The 18,654-nt window shown below is 46.8% G+C and overlaps 1 protein-coding gene across 1 annotated transcript in view; it reads right to left on the bottom strand.

The window, feature by feature from the left end:
- Positions 1–14,299: 14,299 nt before the first annotated feature.
- TDRD10 (tudor domain containing 10) overlaps positions 14,300–18,654 on the bottom strand; it is a 696,763-nt gene continuing 692,408 nt past the window's right edge. Inside the window, exons 13-15 of the mRNA XM_069218205.1 lie at positions 17,169–17,323; positions 16,850–16,920; positions 14,300–15,231 (exon numbers count right to left, since the gene is read on the bottom strand). Of these exons, the coding sequence (XP_069074306.1) occupies positions 15,193–15,231; positions 16,850–16,920; positions 17,169–17,323 (265 nt within the window). The 3' untranslated portion in view covers positions 14,300–15,192. The remainder of the gene's footprint in view (positions 15,232–16,849; positions 16,921–17,168; positions 17,324–18,654) is intronic.

Here is an 18,654-nt window from a genome sequence, read left to right as displayed (position 1 = left end):
CCCTTGGTTTAAATTTATACTGTTCCACCATTGAAGCGAGGTGTATGTTTGGCGGTCTATTAACACCAGATCTAGAAGTTGACCCTTTGCCTGTGACCACTGTGATGCTAGGCACTGTTGTAAGGGCCGCATGTGCAACCTTGCGTTTGGGACAATGGCTATGCATGAGGACGTCATGCCTAGGAGTTTCATCACCATTTTGACTTGTATTTTTTGTTTTGAATACATGGCCTGTATTACATTGTAAAATGCCTGAACCCTTTGTGGACTTGGAGTGGCAATCCCTTTTGTTGTGTTGATTGTCGCCCCTAAGTATTGCTGTGTTTGACACGGCAGAAGGTGTGACTTTGTGTAGTTGATTGAGAAACCTAGTTTGTGGAGGGTTTCTATGACATACTTTGTGTGTTGTGAACACCTTTCTAGCGTGTTGGTTTTGATTAACCAATCGTCTAGGAACACATGTATTTGCTGCCTTCTGATATGTGCAGCTACGACTGCCAAGCACTTTGTAAAAACTCTTGCCGCAGTTGGTATTCCGAATTGCAACACCTTGAATTGGTAATGTATCCCTTGGAATACAAACCTTAAGTACTTTCTGTGTGAAGGATGTATCGGTATATGGAAATATGCATCCTTTAGGTCTAGTGTTGTCATGTAGTCTTGTTGTTTGAGCAGAGGGATTAAGTCTTGTAATGTCACCATGTGAAAGTAATCTGATTTGATGTAGGTATTTAATGTTCTGAGATCTAATATAGGTCTCAGACTCTTGTCTTTTTTAGGTATGAGAAAGTACAGAGAGTAAACTCCTGTTCCTTTCTGTTGTTTTGGTACTAATTCTATTGCTTCTTTCAGTAGCAATGCCTGAACTTCTAGTCCTAGAAGATCTATATGTTGTTTTGACATAGTGTGTTTTCGGTGGGACGTTTGGAGGGAATTTGAGAAATTATATGCAATAACCATGCTGGATAATTGCCAGTACCCAAGTGTCTGTTGTTATCTCCTCCCAATGTTTGTAAAATTGGCTTAGTCTCCCCCCCACAGGTGTTATGTGTTGGGGATGTGTGACTTGGAAGTCACTGCTTGTTTTGAGGAGTTTTGGGGCTTTGGAACTTCTCTATTCTTTTGGAATTGTCCCCCTCTATATTGCCCCCGAAAACTTCCCCGCTGATATTGGCTTTGATAAGTGGGCCTTGCTTGTGAGGTTGTGGCCTCTGTAGGTTGACCTTGAAACCCTCCCCTAAATTGTGTTTTGCGAAATGTGCCTATGCTCTGTGGGGAGTAGAGTGCACCCATGGCTTTTGCCGTATCAGTATCTTTTTTGAGTTTCTCAATAGCAGTGTCGACTTCCGGCCCAAACAACTGCTGTTCATTAAAGGGCATATTCAGCACGGCTTGTTGTATTTCCGGCTTGAATCCTGACGTACGCAACCATGTGTGTCTCCTTATCGTTATTGCAGTATTTACTGTCCTTGCAGCCGTATCTGCTGCATCCATTGCTGACCGTATCTGATTATTGGAGATACTTTGTCCTTCTTCTACCACTTGTTGTGCCCTTTTCTGGAACTCTTTGGGTAAGTGTTCTATGAAATGCTTCATTTCGTCCCAATGAGCTCTATCGTATCTTGCCAAAAGTGCTTGTGAGTTGGCAATACGCCATTGGTTTGCTGCTTGTGCTGCAACCCTTTTACCCGCAGCATCGAATTTGCGACTCTCCTTGTCTGGAGGTGGTGCGTCTCCCGAGGTATGAGAGTTTGCTCTCTTGCGAGCTGCCCCGACAACCACAGAGTCTGGTGTTAATTGCTGCGTAATATAAACAGGGTCCGTTGGCGGTGGCTTGTACTTCTTCTCCACCCTTGGAGTTATGGCTCTGCCTTTTACAGGATCCTGAAATATTTGTTTGGAATGTTTTAGCATTCCCGGGAGCATAGGTAAGCTTTGGTATTGGCTATGAGTGGAGGATAGTGTATTAAACAAAAAGTCATCCTCAATTGGTTCTGAATGCAAGGTGACATTATGAAAAGCAGCTGCCCTTGAGACCACCTGCGTGTAGGATGTACTCTCTTCAGGTGGCGACGGCCTCGCAGGGTAACAGTCTGGGCTGTTATCTGATACAGGAGCATCATAAAGGTCAAATGCGTCGGGATCATCTTGACTCATCGCAGTATGAGTCGGGGATTGCATCAGTGGTGGAGTGGCTACCGGTGATGTGTGCATTGATGGTGGTGGAGATGGTGGTGGAGTTGTTTCTCTTGCCACCTTAGCCTGTGGCTGCTTGTCCTTTTCTTGAAAGGCAAGTCTTCCTTTCATTTTAATTGGGGGAAGAGTGCTCATCTTCCCTGTGTCTTTTTGAATGTGGAGCCTTCTTTGAGTGTAGTCTGGCTCAACTGATTCAAGTTCCTCTCCGAACTTATGTCCTTGCATCTGGGAGGACAATCCCTGTTCCTCTGTGTAGGAACCTGTTTTCGGTTCCGAGGCTGGATGTTTCGGAATGAAAATCTTTTCGGTCGCCTTTTTGGGCTCCGAGGAAACCTTTTTTATTTTCGGCGTCGTGGTGTCTCGGTGCCGAACCATTTCGGTGCCACTGTCTCGGTGCCGAATCTGCTCGGAGCCGCTGTCTCGGGCCCGAGATTGCTGTGTGGCGGTATCTCGACCGGAGTCGGATGACTTCGCCACATGCATGCCCTTTTTCGGTGCCGATGATCGGTCCCCTATTTTTCGGGTTAAGCCATGGCCTGTTGGCGGTGGCGTCCCTGGGCTTTTGTTGTCTTCTCGTGAGTTTTATGTTTCGACGTCTTACTCACGGTTTTCGGCGTTTCTTCGGGATCGAGCTCGTCCGAGTCAGATTCCTGGATGGAGAAGGTTTCTTCTTCCTCCTCGAAACGCCCTTGTCCTGTCGGCGCCGACGCCATCTGCAGTCTTCTCCCTCTTCGGTCTCTTAATGTCTTACTCGACCAAAACGCTCGACAGGCTTCACAGGTATCCTCCTTGTGCTCTGGAGACAGACACAAGTTACAGACCAGATGCTGATCTGTATACGGATACTTGTTATGACATTTTGGGCAGAAGCGGAATGGGGTCCGTTCCATCAGCCTTGAAGAGACACGTGGCCGGGCCGACCAGGCCCCGACAGTGGATCGAAAAAACCCCGAAGGGCCACCGGAGCTCTTCAAAAGTCGGTGTCGATCTGTTGTAACTAACCCGATACCGAACGCAACCAATACCGATGATTTGTCCGAGGTTCTAACTAACTTTCTGACCTGAAACACGGAGCGAAAAAGAACACGTCCGAACCCGATGGCGGAAAAAAAACAATCTAAGATGGAGTCGACGCCCATGCGCAATGGAGCCGAAATGGGAGAAGTCCCTCGATCTCGTGACTCGAAAAGACTTCTTCGAAGAAAAACAACTTGTAACACTCCAAGCCCTACACCAGATGGCGGGATGTGCACAGCATGTGTATCTGCAGCTACACATGCCATCGAACATATATATATATATAGATATAGATATATATATATATATGAAAGTACCCTCTTTTTGGCATGGTTATCCCCCACTTTTTGCCTGCTATCAGTTTACTTAGACTGTGTTCACTGGGATCCTGCTAACCAGGACCCCAGTGATTATGCTGTCTCCCTTTAAACTTGGTTACTTGAACCACTTCCACCCCACGTTTGGCATATTGGTGCCCCCATGTAAGTCCCTACCACAGGGCATTGGGGTACCAGGGGATCCCCATGGGTGGCAGCATGTATTATGCCATCCATGGGGAGCCCATGCAAAGAGTATCTGCAGGCCTGCCATTGCAGCCTGCGTGAAAGGGTGCACGCACCCTTTTCACTACAAGTCACTGCACCAGGTCACTGTAAGTCACCCCTATGGATGGCCCTCCTAGCCCAGACGGCAGGGTCCAAGTACCTGTGTGTGAGGGCACCCCTGCACCGGCAGAGGTACCCCCACGAACTCCAGTTCCATTATCTTGGACGTGGGGATACCATTTTATGCGTGTACTGGACATAGGTCACTACCTATGTCCAGCTACATAATGGTAACTCTGAACCTAGGCATGTTTGGTATCAAACATGTTGTATTCATACCCTAATACTGTTGCCAGTATTGGAAGTGTGATTCCATGCACTTTTGGGGCTCCAAAGAGGACCCCCTGCATTGCTCCTACCACCCTTCTGGGGTTTTCTGGGCAGCCCAACCAGCTGCCACCCCTCAGACAGGTTTCTGCCCTTCTGGTGCTTGAACAGCTCAAGCCCAGGAAGGCAGAACAAAGGATTTGCTTTGGGAGGGGTGGGGGGAAATAACACCCTCTCCCTTTGGAAATAGGTGTTACATGGCTTGGGAGGGGTAGCCTCACCAAGCCAGTGGTGTGCTTTGAAGGGCACATTTGGTGCCCTCCGTGCATAAACCAGTCTACACAGGTTCAGGGACCTCCAGTCCCTGCTCTGGCACGAAACTGGAAAATGGAAAGGGGAGTGACCACTCCGGCAGGACTCCTTTGCAACCTCTACTTCGAGTTCTAGCCACTGGAACTGCGTCTGGACACTCCAGGAACCGAAAAGCTGCATCCACGACAAGGACTCTGCTTGCGATGCTGTTTCCATGGTTCCTTCCAGCTTCTGCAACATTTCTCCGGCTGTGCATCCTCTGAGGGGGGCAAGTCTTCAGTCTGCACGAGAAGGAAAAATAAATCTCCCTTGGAGTGAAGGAGTCACTCCCCTGCATCTTCAGGCACCAACTGCAACGATGACCGGCTGCGTGGATCTCCTCTCACCCTGAGCTGCGTGGATCCTGCATCACGGGTGGTGGTCCAGAGTAGTTCGCTTGTCCTCTCTGCCAGCTGTCCAACTTTGGTGGAGGTAAGCAATTACCTTCCCACACAGGACAGTACCTTCGTGCACCAGGTCTCTTACAGCTACCAAGGCTTGTTTCTATCTCCTCCAAGGGATCTTCAGGCTCCGTGTAGCCCCAGACCCCAGAACTCCTTCCTGCAACGCACAGCCCTCTGCATGCTTCTCCTGCGGCGTGGGACCCTTCTCCAGTTGTGCTGCGTGGGCTCCTCTGCAACTCCTGGTTCCTCGTCCAGTGGGTCTCCTGTGGGGGCTGCCTCTTCTTCTTTTGACTCTATGCCTTGCTGAGGGTCCCCCTCGAGGACTCCCTCGTGGGTTGAGCCCACCTGGACCTTGCTGGACCCCCGCAGCTCCACTTTGTGCTTCACTGCGACTTCTGTCTTTGCACAGGCTTGTTGGGGTCTTTTCCATGCCACTGACCAACTGCAATCATCCATCCTGCGTGGGACGTCAACTGCATCCTCCAGGAACTCTTCACCTACTCCAGGGCTGCATTCCTGACCATCTTCGTCCTACTGTCGACCAATTCCTGCAACCACAGCTGGGTGGGTAGTAGGCTCCTGCTTTCCCAGGACTCTTCTGTGACTTCTGGACTTTGTCCCCTTCTTCCACAGGTCTTCCTCTTCAGGATTCCACCGCTGGTTTCTTGCAGTCTTGTCTAGGTGTTGCATTTGCTTCTTTTGGGCCTTTTGGGTGGTTTGGGGGAAATCCAGTAACTTATTCCTTTCTTCCTGGTTGCTAGGGGGCACTGTGGTACTTACCTTTGGGTTTCCTAGTACCCCCTGCTTCCCTCTACACATTCCACTTACCTAGGTGGGGAGTCAGCGTTCGCATTCCTTTTTTTTCCATATATGGTTTGGCCTCCCCCTAGGGTCACTATTGTCTATTTGCAATTGCACTGTTTTATATCACGTTTTATGTCTAATATTGATTACTGGTGTACATATCTAGTGTGCTACTTACCTCCTATTGAAGGGTTGCCTCTCTAGTACTTTTTTGTTATTGTGTCTCTAAAATAAAGTACCTTTATTTTTGTAACACTTGAGTGTTTTCTTTCAAGTGTGTAAGTGCTGTGTGACTACAATGGAATTGCATGAGCTTTGCATGTCTCCTAGATAAGCCTTGGCTGCTCATCCACAGCTACCTCTAGAGAGCCTGGCTTCTGGACACTGCCTACACTTCACTAAGAGGGGATACCTAGACCTGGTATAAGGTGTAAGTACCTTAGGTACCCACCTCAAACCAGACCAGCTTCCTACAGTAAGTGCGATTCAGACCCACTCAGCACACCTGATAAGGACTCCTTCGTCACTGGAGCAGCAGGCAGGGGACTATGCATTGCAGAGAAGAGTGCTGGAGGCCGGGGCTACATGGAGCCTGAAGAACCCTTGGAAGGAGAGTCAACAAGCATTGGTAGCTGCAAGAGTCTCAGTGCACAGGGATACTGTCCTGCAAGGAGAGGCAAAGACTCACCACCTTCCAAGTAGGACAGCTGGTAGAGGGGACCTAGGAGACCACTCAAGACCACCACCTGTATTGCAGGATCCACACAGAGTTTCAGGAGAGAGGATGCATGCAGCCGGTTGTCGTTGCAGTTGGTGCCTGCGGATGCAGAGGAGTGACGCCTTCACTACAAGGGAGATTCCTTCTTGCTTCTTGGTGCAGACTGAAGACTTGCCACCTGCAGAGGATGCCCAGCTGGGGAACTCTTGGAGTTGCTGGAAGGAGCCGGAGAAACAATGTAGCAGAGCGAAGTTGTCGCTGGAGTTGTAGATTGTAGCTTCCTGTGAAGTCCAGTTGCGGTTCCAGTGGCCAGAAGTCGAAGTAAACTTTGCAGAATAGTCCTGCTGGAATCTTGCATGTCGAATCTGAGGACCCACCCAAAAGGGAGAACCTAAAAGGTTCTAAAAGGGAGATTGGTTACCTAGCAGGGTGACCACCTATCAGGAGGGGGCTGTGACATCACCTGTCTGACCTAGCCACTCAGATGCTCCCAGAGGTCTCTGCCCACCTTGGATTTAAGATGGCAGAATCAAGTGGCCATCTGGAGGAGCTCTGGGCACCACCCCTGGGTTAGTGATGGACAGGGAAGTGGTAACTCACCTTTCCAGTGTCCTATCTCATGCCAGAGCAGGGTCTGGGGGTCCCTGGACTGGTGCAAACCGGTTTATGCAAGGAGGGCACCAAATGTGCCCTTCAAAGCATACCAGTGGCTTGGGGAGGCTACCCCTCCCAAGCCATATAACACCTATTTCCAAGGGGAGAGGGAGTTGTCTCCCTCTCCCAAAGGAAATCCTTTGTTCTGCCTTCCAGGGCTTGAGCTGCTCAAGCAGCCGGAGGGCAGAAACCTGCCTGTAGGATGACAACAGCGCAGGCTGCCCGGGAAAACCCTGCAAACTGGTAGGAGCAATGCTGGAGGTCCTCTAAGGAGCCCCCAGAGTGCATGGAATCATACAACTAATACTAGCAATAGTATTGGGGTAAGAGTCGGATACCAAAAAATGCTGAGGTTCGGAGTTACCATGTTTTATCTGGACATAGTTCCAATTGTGGGGTGCACAAAGTCAGGAACAACCAAACTGAGAGGGAAAGAGCAAGTCACTGGTGTCCTGCGGTATCTGCGACAAGAGGTGCATGACCTTATCCTACAGTGAGTGAGTGTAATGGTCCAAAAGGCATGCTGTGTTCACTGACCGCAACGCCAAACTGGAGGAAGAAAATATCTTTTTCCAAGGTGGTCCAGTCTCTGATTCCCGATCCAGGGGTGTGGAAGGGAATGCCTGGATAACAAGGCTCTCAGCAGTGGGGTGTTGGGACAGGAATTTAGGGTCATTCAGGACGGACCAATGGCGACAAGCGAGCGTCCTCTCCACAGGAACCCCTGTGCCGGGTGTGGACCAAGTACCAGAAGGACATCAGTGGGGGCTTCCTTGAAAGGAAGGAAAGGCTCAGATGTAGAAGCCCCTGGTTGAAGCACCTCCGTCAGGAAAATAGATCTGACTTCAACAGTAGGCAGTCCAAGGCCAAGGACTTCAACTGCCCTACTAACCACCACAGAATATGTGGCTCCCTCCGCCATAGCCGTGGTAGGAGGAGAAAGCATGCCAGCATCTGGAGAAGTATCCAGATCACTGGCCTCGCCCAATTCCTGTGCCCAGTACATGTTAGGGTTGTCCTGGTATTCATAAGGGGCCAGGGGCCCCGCCAATTCATACCCATAAGGAAAAGGGTATGAATCCAACATGGGGTGAATAGACCCCATTGAAGAAGAGGGCCGCGCTGGACGAAGCTGTTCCAACTCAGAGTCGTCAGGGATTAGGAACGGGTCGACAGCGATCATGGGCACAACCAAAGTCGGGAGCATTGACGGCTGAGCCAGTGCCAGGGAAGGTCTCGATGATACGACTGGCGTCTGTATAAATCCGGTAGCGGATCTGGACGGGCCCTCGGAGGCCGTGGCTGGAGTCGCCGGCGGTCAACCCAAAGGGCCCCCAGCCAAACCCCCAGGGCCTGAAAGCACCGAAGGAGGGTTTGACTGCTCAAAAATGGGACGCATGGTGTAGGAAGCTGGCCTGGTGTATGGTGGGTACCTAAGGTACTTAGACCTTATACCAGGTATCCCCTATTAGTGCAGTGTAGGCAGTGTCTAGCAGCCAAGCTCTCTAGAGGTAGCTGTGGATGAGCAGCCAAGGCTTATTTAGGTGACATGCAAAGCTCATCTCATGCAGTACCACTGTAGTCACACAGCACTTACACACATGAAAGAAAACACTCAGGGTCTGATTTATGAAAGGTTAGCGCCACCTTTGCGGCATTTCTGGACGCAAAAGCGGTGTAAACTTACAAAATATAATTATATTTTGTAAGTTTGCTCCGCTTTTGCGTCAAAAAAATGACGCAAAGGCAGTGCTAACTTTTCATAAATCAGGCCCTCGGTGTTACAAAAATAAAAGTACTTTATTTTAGTCAGACAATTACCAAAAAGTACTAGGGAGGCAACCCTCCAATAGGAGGTAATTAACACACTAGATATGTACACCAGTAATCAGTAATAGGCATAAAAAGTGATAGAAAACAGTGCAAATGCAAAAAGGCAATAGTGACCCTAGTGGGAGCCCAAACCATATACTAAAAAAATGGAATAAGAGTGCAGGACCCCCACCTAGGTAAGTGGAATGTGTAGTGGGGAGTTGGGGGTACTAGGAAACCCCAAAGGTAAGTACAACAGTGCCCCCAACGACCAGGAAGAAAGGAGTAAGTTACTGGATTTTCCCCAAACCAGCCAAAAGGAAGGAAAAGAAGAACACCCAGCACCTAGACAAGACTGCAAGAAACCAGCAGTGGATTCCTGAAAAGGAAGACCTGTGGAGGAAAGGGACCAAGTCCAGAAGTCACAAAAGAGTTCAGAGGGAGCAGGAGCTACTACCCACCCAGCTGTGGTTGCAGGAGTTGGTCGACAGTAGGACGAAGACGGTCAGGAATGGAGCCCTGGAGCAGGTGAAGAGTTTCTGGAAGATGCAGTCAACGTCCCATGCCGGCTGGTTGGCTGCAGTTGGTCAGTGGCAAGGAAACGCCACCAACAAGCCTTGGCAAAGGCAGAAGTCGCTGTGACGCAAAAGGAGGGGGGCTCTGACGTCCCCTGCCTGACCTGACCACTCAGATGCTCCCAGAGGTCCCTGCAAACTTTGGATTCAAAATGGCAGAATTCAGGGACCCTCTGGAGGAGCTCTGAGCACCACCCCTATGGTGATGATGGACAGGGGAGTGGTCACTCCTGTAGGAAGTTGGCTCTGTATATACTATCTCAAAGTGAGAGATAGTGTGCACAGAGTCCAAGGGTTCCCCTTAGATGTTGATAGTGGCTAAATTAGATAATACTAGTGCTCTATTTTATGGTAGTGTGGTCGAGCAGTAGGCTTATGAGAGGGTAGTGTTAAGCATTTGTTGTACACATACATGCAGTAAGTGAGGAACACACACTCAAAAACTTAACTCCAGGCCAATAGTTTTTATAAGGAAAAATATATTTTCTTAATTTATTTTAGAACCACAAGATTCAAGAATTGAAGTAAATACATAAAATGCAAGGTACTCCACACAGGTAAGTAAGGAACTTTGAATTATAGCAGTAACATACACAGTATAGGTTAAAATGTCAATAAGCGATTTTAAAAGTGGACACACTGAAAAATCAACAGTTCCTGGGGGAGGTAAGTAAGGTTAAGTTTCTGAGGTAAGTAAAGCACTTACAAGTTCAGTTTCCTGGGCATAGGCAGCCCACCATTGGGGGTTCAAGGCAACCCCAAAGTCACCGCACCAGCAACATAGGGCCGGTCAGGTGAAGAGGTCAAAGGAGGGCCCAAAACACATAGGTGCCTATCAAGAACAGGGGTGCTCCGGTTCCAGTCTGCCAACAGGTAAGTACCTGCGTCTTCGGAGGGCAGACCAGGGGGGGTTTGTAGAGCACTGGGGGGACACAAACAGGCACACAAATCACACCCTCAGCAGCACAGGGGTGGCCGGGTGAAGTGTGTTTAGTAGGTGTCAGGTTTTCAGTAGAAACCAATGGAGGGCTCCGGGGGTCACTCAAGTGGTGCAGGCAGGGCACAGGGGGGCTTCTCGGGCCAGCCACCGACTGGGCTAGGCAGAGGGTTCCCTGAGGGTCACTTCCTCACTGGAGTTCGGTTCCTTTTGGTCCTGGGGGCTGCGGGGGCAGTGCTTGGTCCAGGCGTCGGGTTCTTTGTTCCAGGCAGTCGCGGTCAGGGGGAGCCTCTGGGTCCTCTCTGCATGTGTCGCTGTGAGGGTACAGGAGGGGTCGTCTCAGGTTACTCACGAGGTCGCAGTCGCCTGGGAGTCATCTCTGCAGTGTGGTTTCTCTGGAGCTCGAGCCGGGGGCGTCGAAAGCAGATTGTGAAGTCTCACGTTTCCAGCGGGAAGAGTGAGTTCTTTGAAAGTTGCTTCGTTGTTGCAAAAATGTTGCTGTAAGTGAATAGTGGCGCTGCACTTAGGAGTTTCTTGGTCCTTCAGTTCAGGACAGTCCTCTGAGGCTTCAGAGGTCGCTGGTCCCTGTTGGATGTGTCGCTGGGCAGGTTCTTTGAGTTGGGAGACAGGCCGGTAGGGCTGGGGCCAAGTCAGTTGTCTCCATCGTCTCTGCAGGGCTTTCAGGTCAGCAGTCATTCTTTGTGTAGGTTGCAGGAATCTGATTTCCTGGGTTCTGGGTTGCCCCTAAATACTAGATTTAGGGGGATGTGTTTAGGTTCCTGCAGGGGGAGGTGAGAAGCACCTTCACCCAGTACAGGCTTTGTTCTTGGCCACAGAGTGACAAAGGCACTCTCCCCATGTGGCCAGAAACTCGTCTGGTTGTGGCAGGCTGGCAGAAACTGGTCAGCCTAGCACTAGGAGTTGGACTGGTATTCAGGGGGCATCTCTGCTCCACTTCGACTTCTGGCCACTGGAACGGCGACTGGACCCTCCAGGAACCGACAAAAGCTGCAACAACGAAGAAGACTCTTTTGCATCTTTGCTTCCAAGTCTCCTGCCAGCTTTGCAATATTTCCCCGGCCATGCATCCTCAGAAGACGGAAACTCTTCAGTCTGCACAAGAAGAAGAAGGAATCTCCTTTGGAGTGAAGGAGTCACTCCCTTGCAACCGCAGGCACCTACAGCAAGGTATGAACGGCTGCATGGATCTTCCCTCATCTTGAGCTGAGTGAATCCTGCATTATGGGTGGTGGTCCGGAGTAGTCCTCTTGGTCCTCTCTGCCACCTGTCCAACTTTGGCGGAGGTAAGCCCTTGCATACCCACACAGGACAATACCCCGTGCACTGTGTCTCTTGCAGCTGCCAAGGTTTGTTTGCATCTCCTCCATGGGATCTTCAGTGACATGTAGCTCCAGCCCCCAGCACTCCTTCCTTCAAAGTACAGCCTCCTACGTGGGATCCTCTTTTGTAGTGCTGCATGGGCTTCTGTTGCGACTCCTGTGTCCCCACCCTGTGGGACTCCTGCGGGTGCTACCTCGGCTCCTGTGGACTCTCTACGAAGTTGAGGGTCCCCAGTGACTCCCCCTCCTGGGTTGAGTCCTCCTAGGCCTGGCTGGTCCCTGGCAGCACCGCTTTTCCACTAACCGTGAGTTTGCCTTTGCCAAGGCTTGTTAGTGGAATTCCTGCACCAAAACCCATCTGCAATCTTCACTCCTGCGGGGTACATCATCTGCATCCCTCAGGAACTCTTCTCCAGCTCCGGTGCTGCAGTGCTGACCTGTTCTTCATCACCGTCGACCCAACTCCTGCAAGTACAGCTGGGTGGGTAGTAGTTCCTACTCCTCCTGCACTCCACTGTGAGTCTTCGTCTTGGTCCCCTCTCTCCACAAGTCTTCTTTCTTGAGGAATCCACTGCTGGTTTTCTTGCAGTCTTGTCTAGGTGTCTTCTTTTTGTTCTTTTCCTCCTTTTGGGTGGTTTGGGGGAAAATCCTGTGTTTAACTCCTGAATTCCTGGTCACTGGGGGGGTACAGTGTTACTTACCTTTGTGGTCTTCTGGCACTCCTAGCTCCCCTCTAAACAATCTACTTACCTAGGTGGGGCTCCTGTGTTCGCATTCCATTTTGTTTAGTATATGGTTTGTGCTCCCCCTAGGGTTACTATTGGTTATTGCTATTTGTACTATTTTTTAACCTTTTCTATGCCTACTTCTGATTGCTAGTGCATATATTTAATGTAATACTTACCTCCTACTGCCTATTGGATGATTGCCTTTCTAGTATTTTGTGGTGATTTGTTGCTAAAATAAAGTACCTTTATATATATATACAACTATTTTATTTCATGTGCTGAGTGACTACAGTGGTACTGCATGAGCTTTGCATGTCTCCTAGATAAGCCTTGGCTGCTCATTCAAAGCTACCTGTAGAGAGCCTGGCTTCTAGACACTGCCTACACTTCACTGAGAGGTGATAACTAATGGGTGTAAGTACCTTGGGTACCCACCACACACCATGCCAGCTTTCTACAGCCACTGACTCAGATGCAGGGAGGGAGGGAACCAGAGGGGGAGTAATTGATAGAGTAACAAAGATGAAAAGGGAAAAGGGGGGAGGACCTTGGAGTCCAATGAGGAATTACTGTATAACAATTCATGACTGCTGAACGTATATTGCAAATGTCCAGGTATGACATTGACTTGATGCTAATATGTAAGTTTCTAAATATCAATAAAATCTGTTTACAAATAAGGTTACCGGTGGTGATAGTCTCAACGTCAATGGGCTTGAGATCAAAAGTCTTGTAGTCAAAGGTTTTGGCATTAATGTCTAAGTTGCCGGCAAGTGTTGTCAGTGCCGAGGCATCGACCGAAGTCAAAAGTGTATGGAAGGAGGTCAGTGATGTGTATGTTGCCTTTTCTGCTTCTATCTTGCTTCTCTGGAGTCCTTCTTGGACAGAAACAGAGGTCAAGTAGAGGGAAACCACCCCTCTCTCTTCTTTGCTTTTGTCTTTATTTTTCCTGTTGATCTTTGAGGTCTTCCAACTGCCCACTCAAGTGAATTTCCTCTCTGTCCTTTAACACTCTTTTTGACATTTTGTGGGAAATTTCACAGCTGTATAAAGAGTGAGAGGGTGGTAAACAGACCACACAAAGAGTGTGGCTCTGTGGCAGCCTTCTTCCTACTACAGGAAATGCACTTCTCAAATAGCAAAGGCATTTGGAAAGGAAAAACACTCTTCAAAACAAACCAGAGGTTAAAGACTGGAGAGGGATGGTAAAAAGTTGAATGAATTGAAAAAAAGAACGAAAAATGTTCTAGGATCCATTCAGCAAAAGTTGGGAAAAAAAACAAAGAACAGACTGTGAAGTAAACTGCAGGCACACGGAATGCTGAGAGTTGAAAGCTGTTGACTTCTTAAAGGGGCAGCATACTTTTAATTGACTTTATCCACTTTGTAGACAATCTTTGTTTTCATGTGTTCCTCTATAGTAGGAATGTTCAATCCTACATAATTGTAAAGGACATTTTCGAGCTATATGCTGCAATGTAGGTTATTTGTTCACACAAAACGATTAAGCCAATGCTGCTTGCATTTCTTGTACTTAAGTGACTTTTTGTAATTGGATTTTTTCAAAATATCCACCTTCACTATAATATATATATATATATATATATACACACACACACACACACCTACAAAATGAGATGACAGAAGTGTTCCGGGATCCCATACGCTGTCAGGAAACATCCTATGTTTAGGACTATTAGTGAGGATTCTACGATGCAGAATGTAAGAATATTTGTTGTCATCACTTTCTAGTCTTAAAATGACGTATGCCTTGCACGCATGCATATTTTACCCAATAAACGAGAAACAAGGGTATTGAATAAAGGTTAGCGCTTAAGATGGATCATTTAATATTAACCAAACTTTCAAAACACTTCACTAGTTGCTTAAATTGATATTAGGTAACTTTCAAAACAACTTTTTTTTGTTGTTGTTTAACATAAAAGTATTGAAAGGATAAACGTCTGAAATCTGACTGTTTTCAGTAAAAAGAAAAAACATGCTATTGAAAATTTCTGAAATTAGATTTTTTCGCTTGGAAAACACATTTTTCTATCTCTGGGAACACATGAAACTACAACTGAAACAATAGAGATAACAAACTACGAATTGTTTCTCACTTGGCACAATAGTCACAAATCAAGTGGAACATAACAAATAGAGGAATCGCTACATTTTGAAGACATTTCTGAGGTTTATGTGATTATCAAGCATTTACAGGTATCAATGTAATTTGCTAATTTCCAGGAGTTGTGGTATGGATCACATTTCAAAATGCAGAATTTCAATATAGCAGACATTTCAGCATGCACAATGTGCTATTCACATGTAACTTATTTATTCCATCCAAAAGGAAAATGTACTTCAGAGGAGAAAACCTCATCCCCTTAACAAGTTTTCACCCCAAAAATGTAAAACTTATAAAAGTGTAGAGTTTAGGTGCACAAAAAAACGGAATCAGGCCCCTGCTGTTAAACAATTAGCCATAATCACCTCATGTCACAAAAAAGAACACCTGCACATATTTGCTGAACATGCACACACTTTGTTTCTTCTCCAACACAAAAGCTCACCGTCACTGAAAAACTTCTGGGCTCAGGCTCAACCATGTAAAAGAAACTGATACGTCCAAAAGGGAGATCTTCTTCAAACAAAGCTGACTCAAGTGCTGCTGCTGATGCTATGCAGACAAAAAACGATTTTTAGTCTGTACACTCTGCAGGTGCTTTCCATCCAAGGCTGGGTTGAAAGTTTGTGTAACAGCGTCATCAGATATCCACCATACTACTCCTCAGCATTCATTATAAACTCAAGAATGTGAGACTAAGAAAAGTACACAAAATCGAGAAAAAACAGAAAGATGTTAGATGTAGTTATCCTCTTAAACCATCCTTGTTGCAAAAATGTTACAAACCTCCAATATACACAAAGGTTTTGATCGGTATGTTAAAGCACTGGTACATCTAAGAGCAGCCGCAAGCATGATATGCTTCACAACCTTTGACTTCTGATGGCTAAAACAGGATCAACCTCTTCCAGTTTACTTTCAAAACAATAACAGGCATGATAAAAGGACACACAAACGCCATAACAGAATACTGGATAGACCCAAGAAACCAGCACAACAGATCTCCATATGGCTTCCAGTAACTCCTCAAATGTCTCCCTGCAGATCCACACATGGGTGCCATCAGATCCTCACATTCCTCCTAAAAAAAACTCACATTGCTCCCAAGGGAATTCCGTATAGCTCACAACAAATCGTCAGACATCTCCCAATAAACCCTAAGAGAGTCACAAAAAAAATCTAGTGCCGTTATCACCAAATCCTTGAAAGACTATCCGCGGAATTGGCCATGGTACCTCATCATGCAATTCCCCCAAATCCTCATACAGAGAAAAGAACCCTAAACCTTCCGCTCATTACTGTTTCTGTTGCCAAAAGACCCTCCTACAGGTCACGAAAGCTCCTCATATGGGTTCTAACAGGTCTACACATAACACGAACACAAGCAATCCCTCAAAACACCTATCCAATCTCCAACTGACTTTCCGAATGTCACCAAACTTAAATACAAATAATGTACTAACCAATTCAGAAGCAGTTTGAAAAGTTTCCTTCCGCAGTTCCTGACAGGCACCTAAAGACTCTTAGACCGGTCCCACCGACCCATGGGCTAAACAAACCAGGACATTGGTCTCAAAAGGACCTACATAACCCCCATAAGGCCCGTCTAGTCCACTCAAAACACACACACCACTATGGATCAGCGTACATAGCCCCTATAATACCTAACATAGTTTTCAAAACAATCACACACCTCGATTGCCACCAGATCTACTTGGACCGGAGACCACCCAGGCTTCTCCTCCACAGGACACTTCCCATACCCTCAAAAGGCCCCTTTCACTGTAAATGAACGCAAAAGAACCCTCCTCATAAGCCCTTTCAGAACCTTGTTTTCAGAAAACCCTCTGACACGTTACAGCAGATTTCAAAGAGAATTACAGAGTTCAGAACAGATGGCCATATAGCCCAAATAAAACCAAACACGGTTCCCCCAACACACAACCACCATACTCCCACAAAGACACTCACGTAGTTCCAGGCGATCACATAATTTCCAATGTACTCGAACACACTTCCCAAAAAGCCTTACAAATGTACCAACAGATCTACAAGTAGTTAAAACATACACAGGCAAATTCTCCAGAATTTACTTGCCTAAACCCCCAAAATTCCTATAGAACCCTCAGGATCCTCATACAGCTCCAAATACCCTTGCAAAGCCTCTGAAAGCCTACATCTAAACCCAGCAGATCCTCACAGCCTCCTTTCTTTCTCACTTTTTCATCTCCTACACCTCCCTGAATACCAGTGCCTTGAGCACTAGATGTTTAGAAAACTGCCCCTGATGCAAAACACAGCTCAGGGTAATACCTCGCTATGAGATCGGCCATTTAGCTTCCCCTTCAAAATGCTGCCAACAATATTTTCGGAATGGAAGACCCCTGCAATAACAAGCAAAAGAGAAAATGGCTTACTAGTAACAACAGTCCTCTATCAAGGGCATGTATATTCAATTTATAAACTCTGAATAGTCCCGCCCATGAACAGAGAACCAAGAGCATCTTCAGAATGGAGAGAAAATAACTTTACATGTTAAGGAAAAACGACTAACTCCTATACACAGGAAACATTTGGTTTACATTTTCTATTTTCATGAGAACAATTAAAACAATGTAAAATAGCTCAATACCATCTTGAAGCATAAATGGCTGTGTCAAGGGTGGTACTGTCCAGAATGTCTTGTTTTCGAGTGCTCGTAATGACGAAGCCAGGACTGTAGCAGAGCGGCCAAAATCCACAAAAAACACAAGTGCCAATTCCTCAATGACTTCCATCACCCAGCACCTGCAAAAACAAGATTTCAGAGTTTCACTGCACCTATGGTACTTCTGCCAGTACACAGGACAATACCTTACATGGTCATTTTCTGTATCCAATCTTTCTCATGTATGCTATGAGAGATGAGTGCTTAAAATTACTAACGCCCTACATTTCTTAGATCATGCATATAAAGTGCGTTTAGCATGTGCAAGAGTGCCATATACTGCACTGTACAAATGCATTCTCTGACCATATACTTTTGCCACCAGGGACTGAAACCTTCTACTTCTCTTCCAAAGGTCTCAAAGAAATTAACCAGCAACTCCAGTTGTCCAATGTTGGTATCTTTCATAGACATACATGCTTGAATCATTACCCAGTGTCAGGCTGAGAATCCCTGATAAATTTAAACAGTCAACAGTGAAGAAACAGCCAAAGGGCCAAAAAAGTGTTTGGTAGCAGACACACTTTTTTTGTGTTTAAACAACCCAAACCTGGACCAATGCTGTGGAAGAGCTGAGTTCTGTACTCCCCCTAGAGACCACCATAATACATATTTAACTCTACAAAATAGGTAGTGAGTCTCTGACCGTAGAGGAGAAAAGGTTGCATGTGAATATGAAAGACATCAATACTGCAGAACTCGAGTTACAGGTAATTAACTACTTTCTTCTGCACCATTGGATCTTTCATAGAAATACATGCTTGAATCAGGAAAGCCAGCATTAATCAAAAGTGAATAACGCGGAAATCAGGCTCTCCTTTACTGAAAGAGGCAGCATAGACTTGCTTGATCCAACAAATTTTCACCTCCAGCATTTTCATCCAGATAGCAGTGCTTGTTGAAAGTATGCCTGATTTTCCACATGGCTCTGTGGCCAATGCCCAGGTGAAGAACTCCTGTGTATAGCACAAGTGTTGTCATGCTTCTTAAGAAATGCCCCTCATTCTGTTTTGAACCAAGAGCTTAGCTTTACACTGATAAGAGGTGATGCAAGCTGACAGCCAGAGGGCAATTCCTTGTTTAAATATAGGGAAAGTGCAGCCAAACAAGACACTTAACTGCTCAAAAGTACACTTCTTTAGTTTTGCTCATACAGAACCTGATGAATCTGTGCACATTCAACCAATATAACAATATTTCTACTGAATTGGATGGGTGTGGTAAAAAAAAAAAGGGGGTCTGAAAGATACAGGTTTGTTAAGGGCATCTTGTGTACGAACCTAGGGCTGGTGTGCAAGGTGACTATCCTTTGTGAAGAAAAGGTATGGTTCGTTCATGGTGAATGCTTCGAACTCTCCATCTCTTCTTTCTGAGATAACAGCCACTAGCAACACAGTTTTCCATTAGAGGT

Source organism: Pleurodeles waltl, chromosome 12 (genome assembly GCF_031143425.1).
Source record: "Pleurodeles waltl isolate 20211129_DDA chromosome 12, aPleWal1.hap1.20221129, whole genome shotgun sequence".
Taxonomy (NCBI): Eukaryota; Metazoa; Chordata; class Amphibia; order Caudata; family Salamandridae; genus Pleurodeles; species Pleurodeles waltl.
This window is presented reverse-complemented; position numbering and strand designations above follow the sequence as displayed.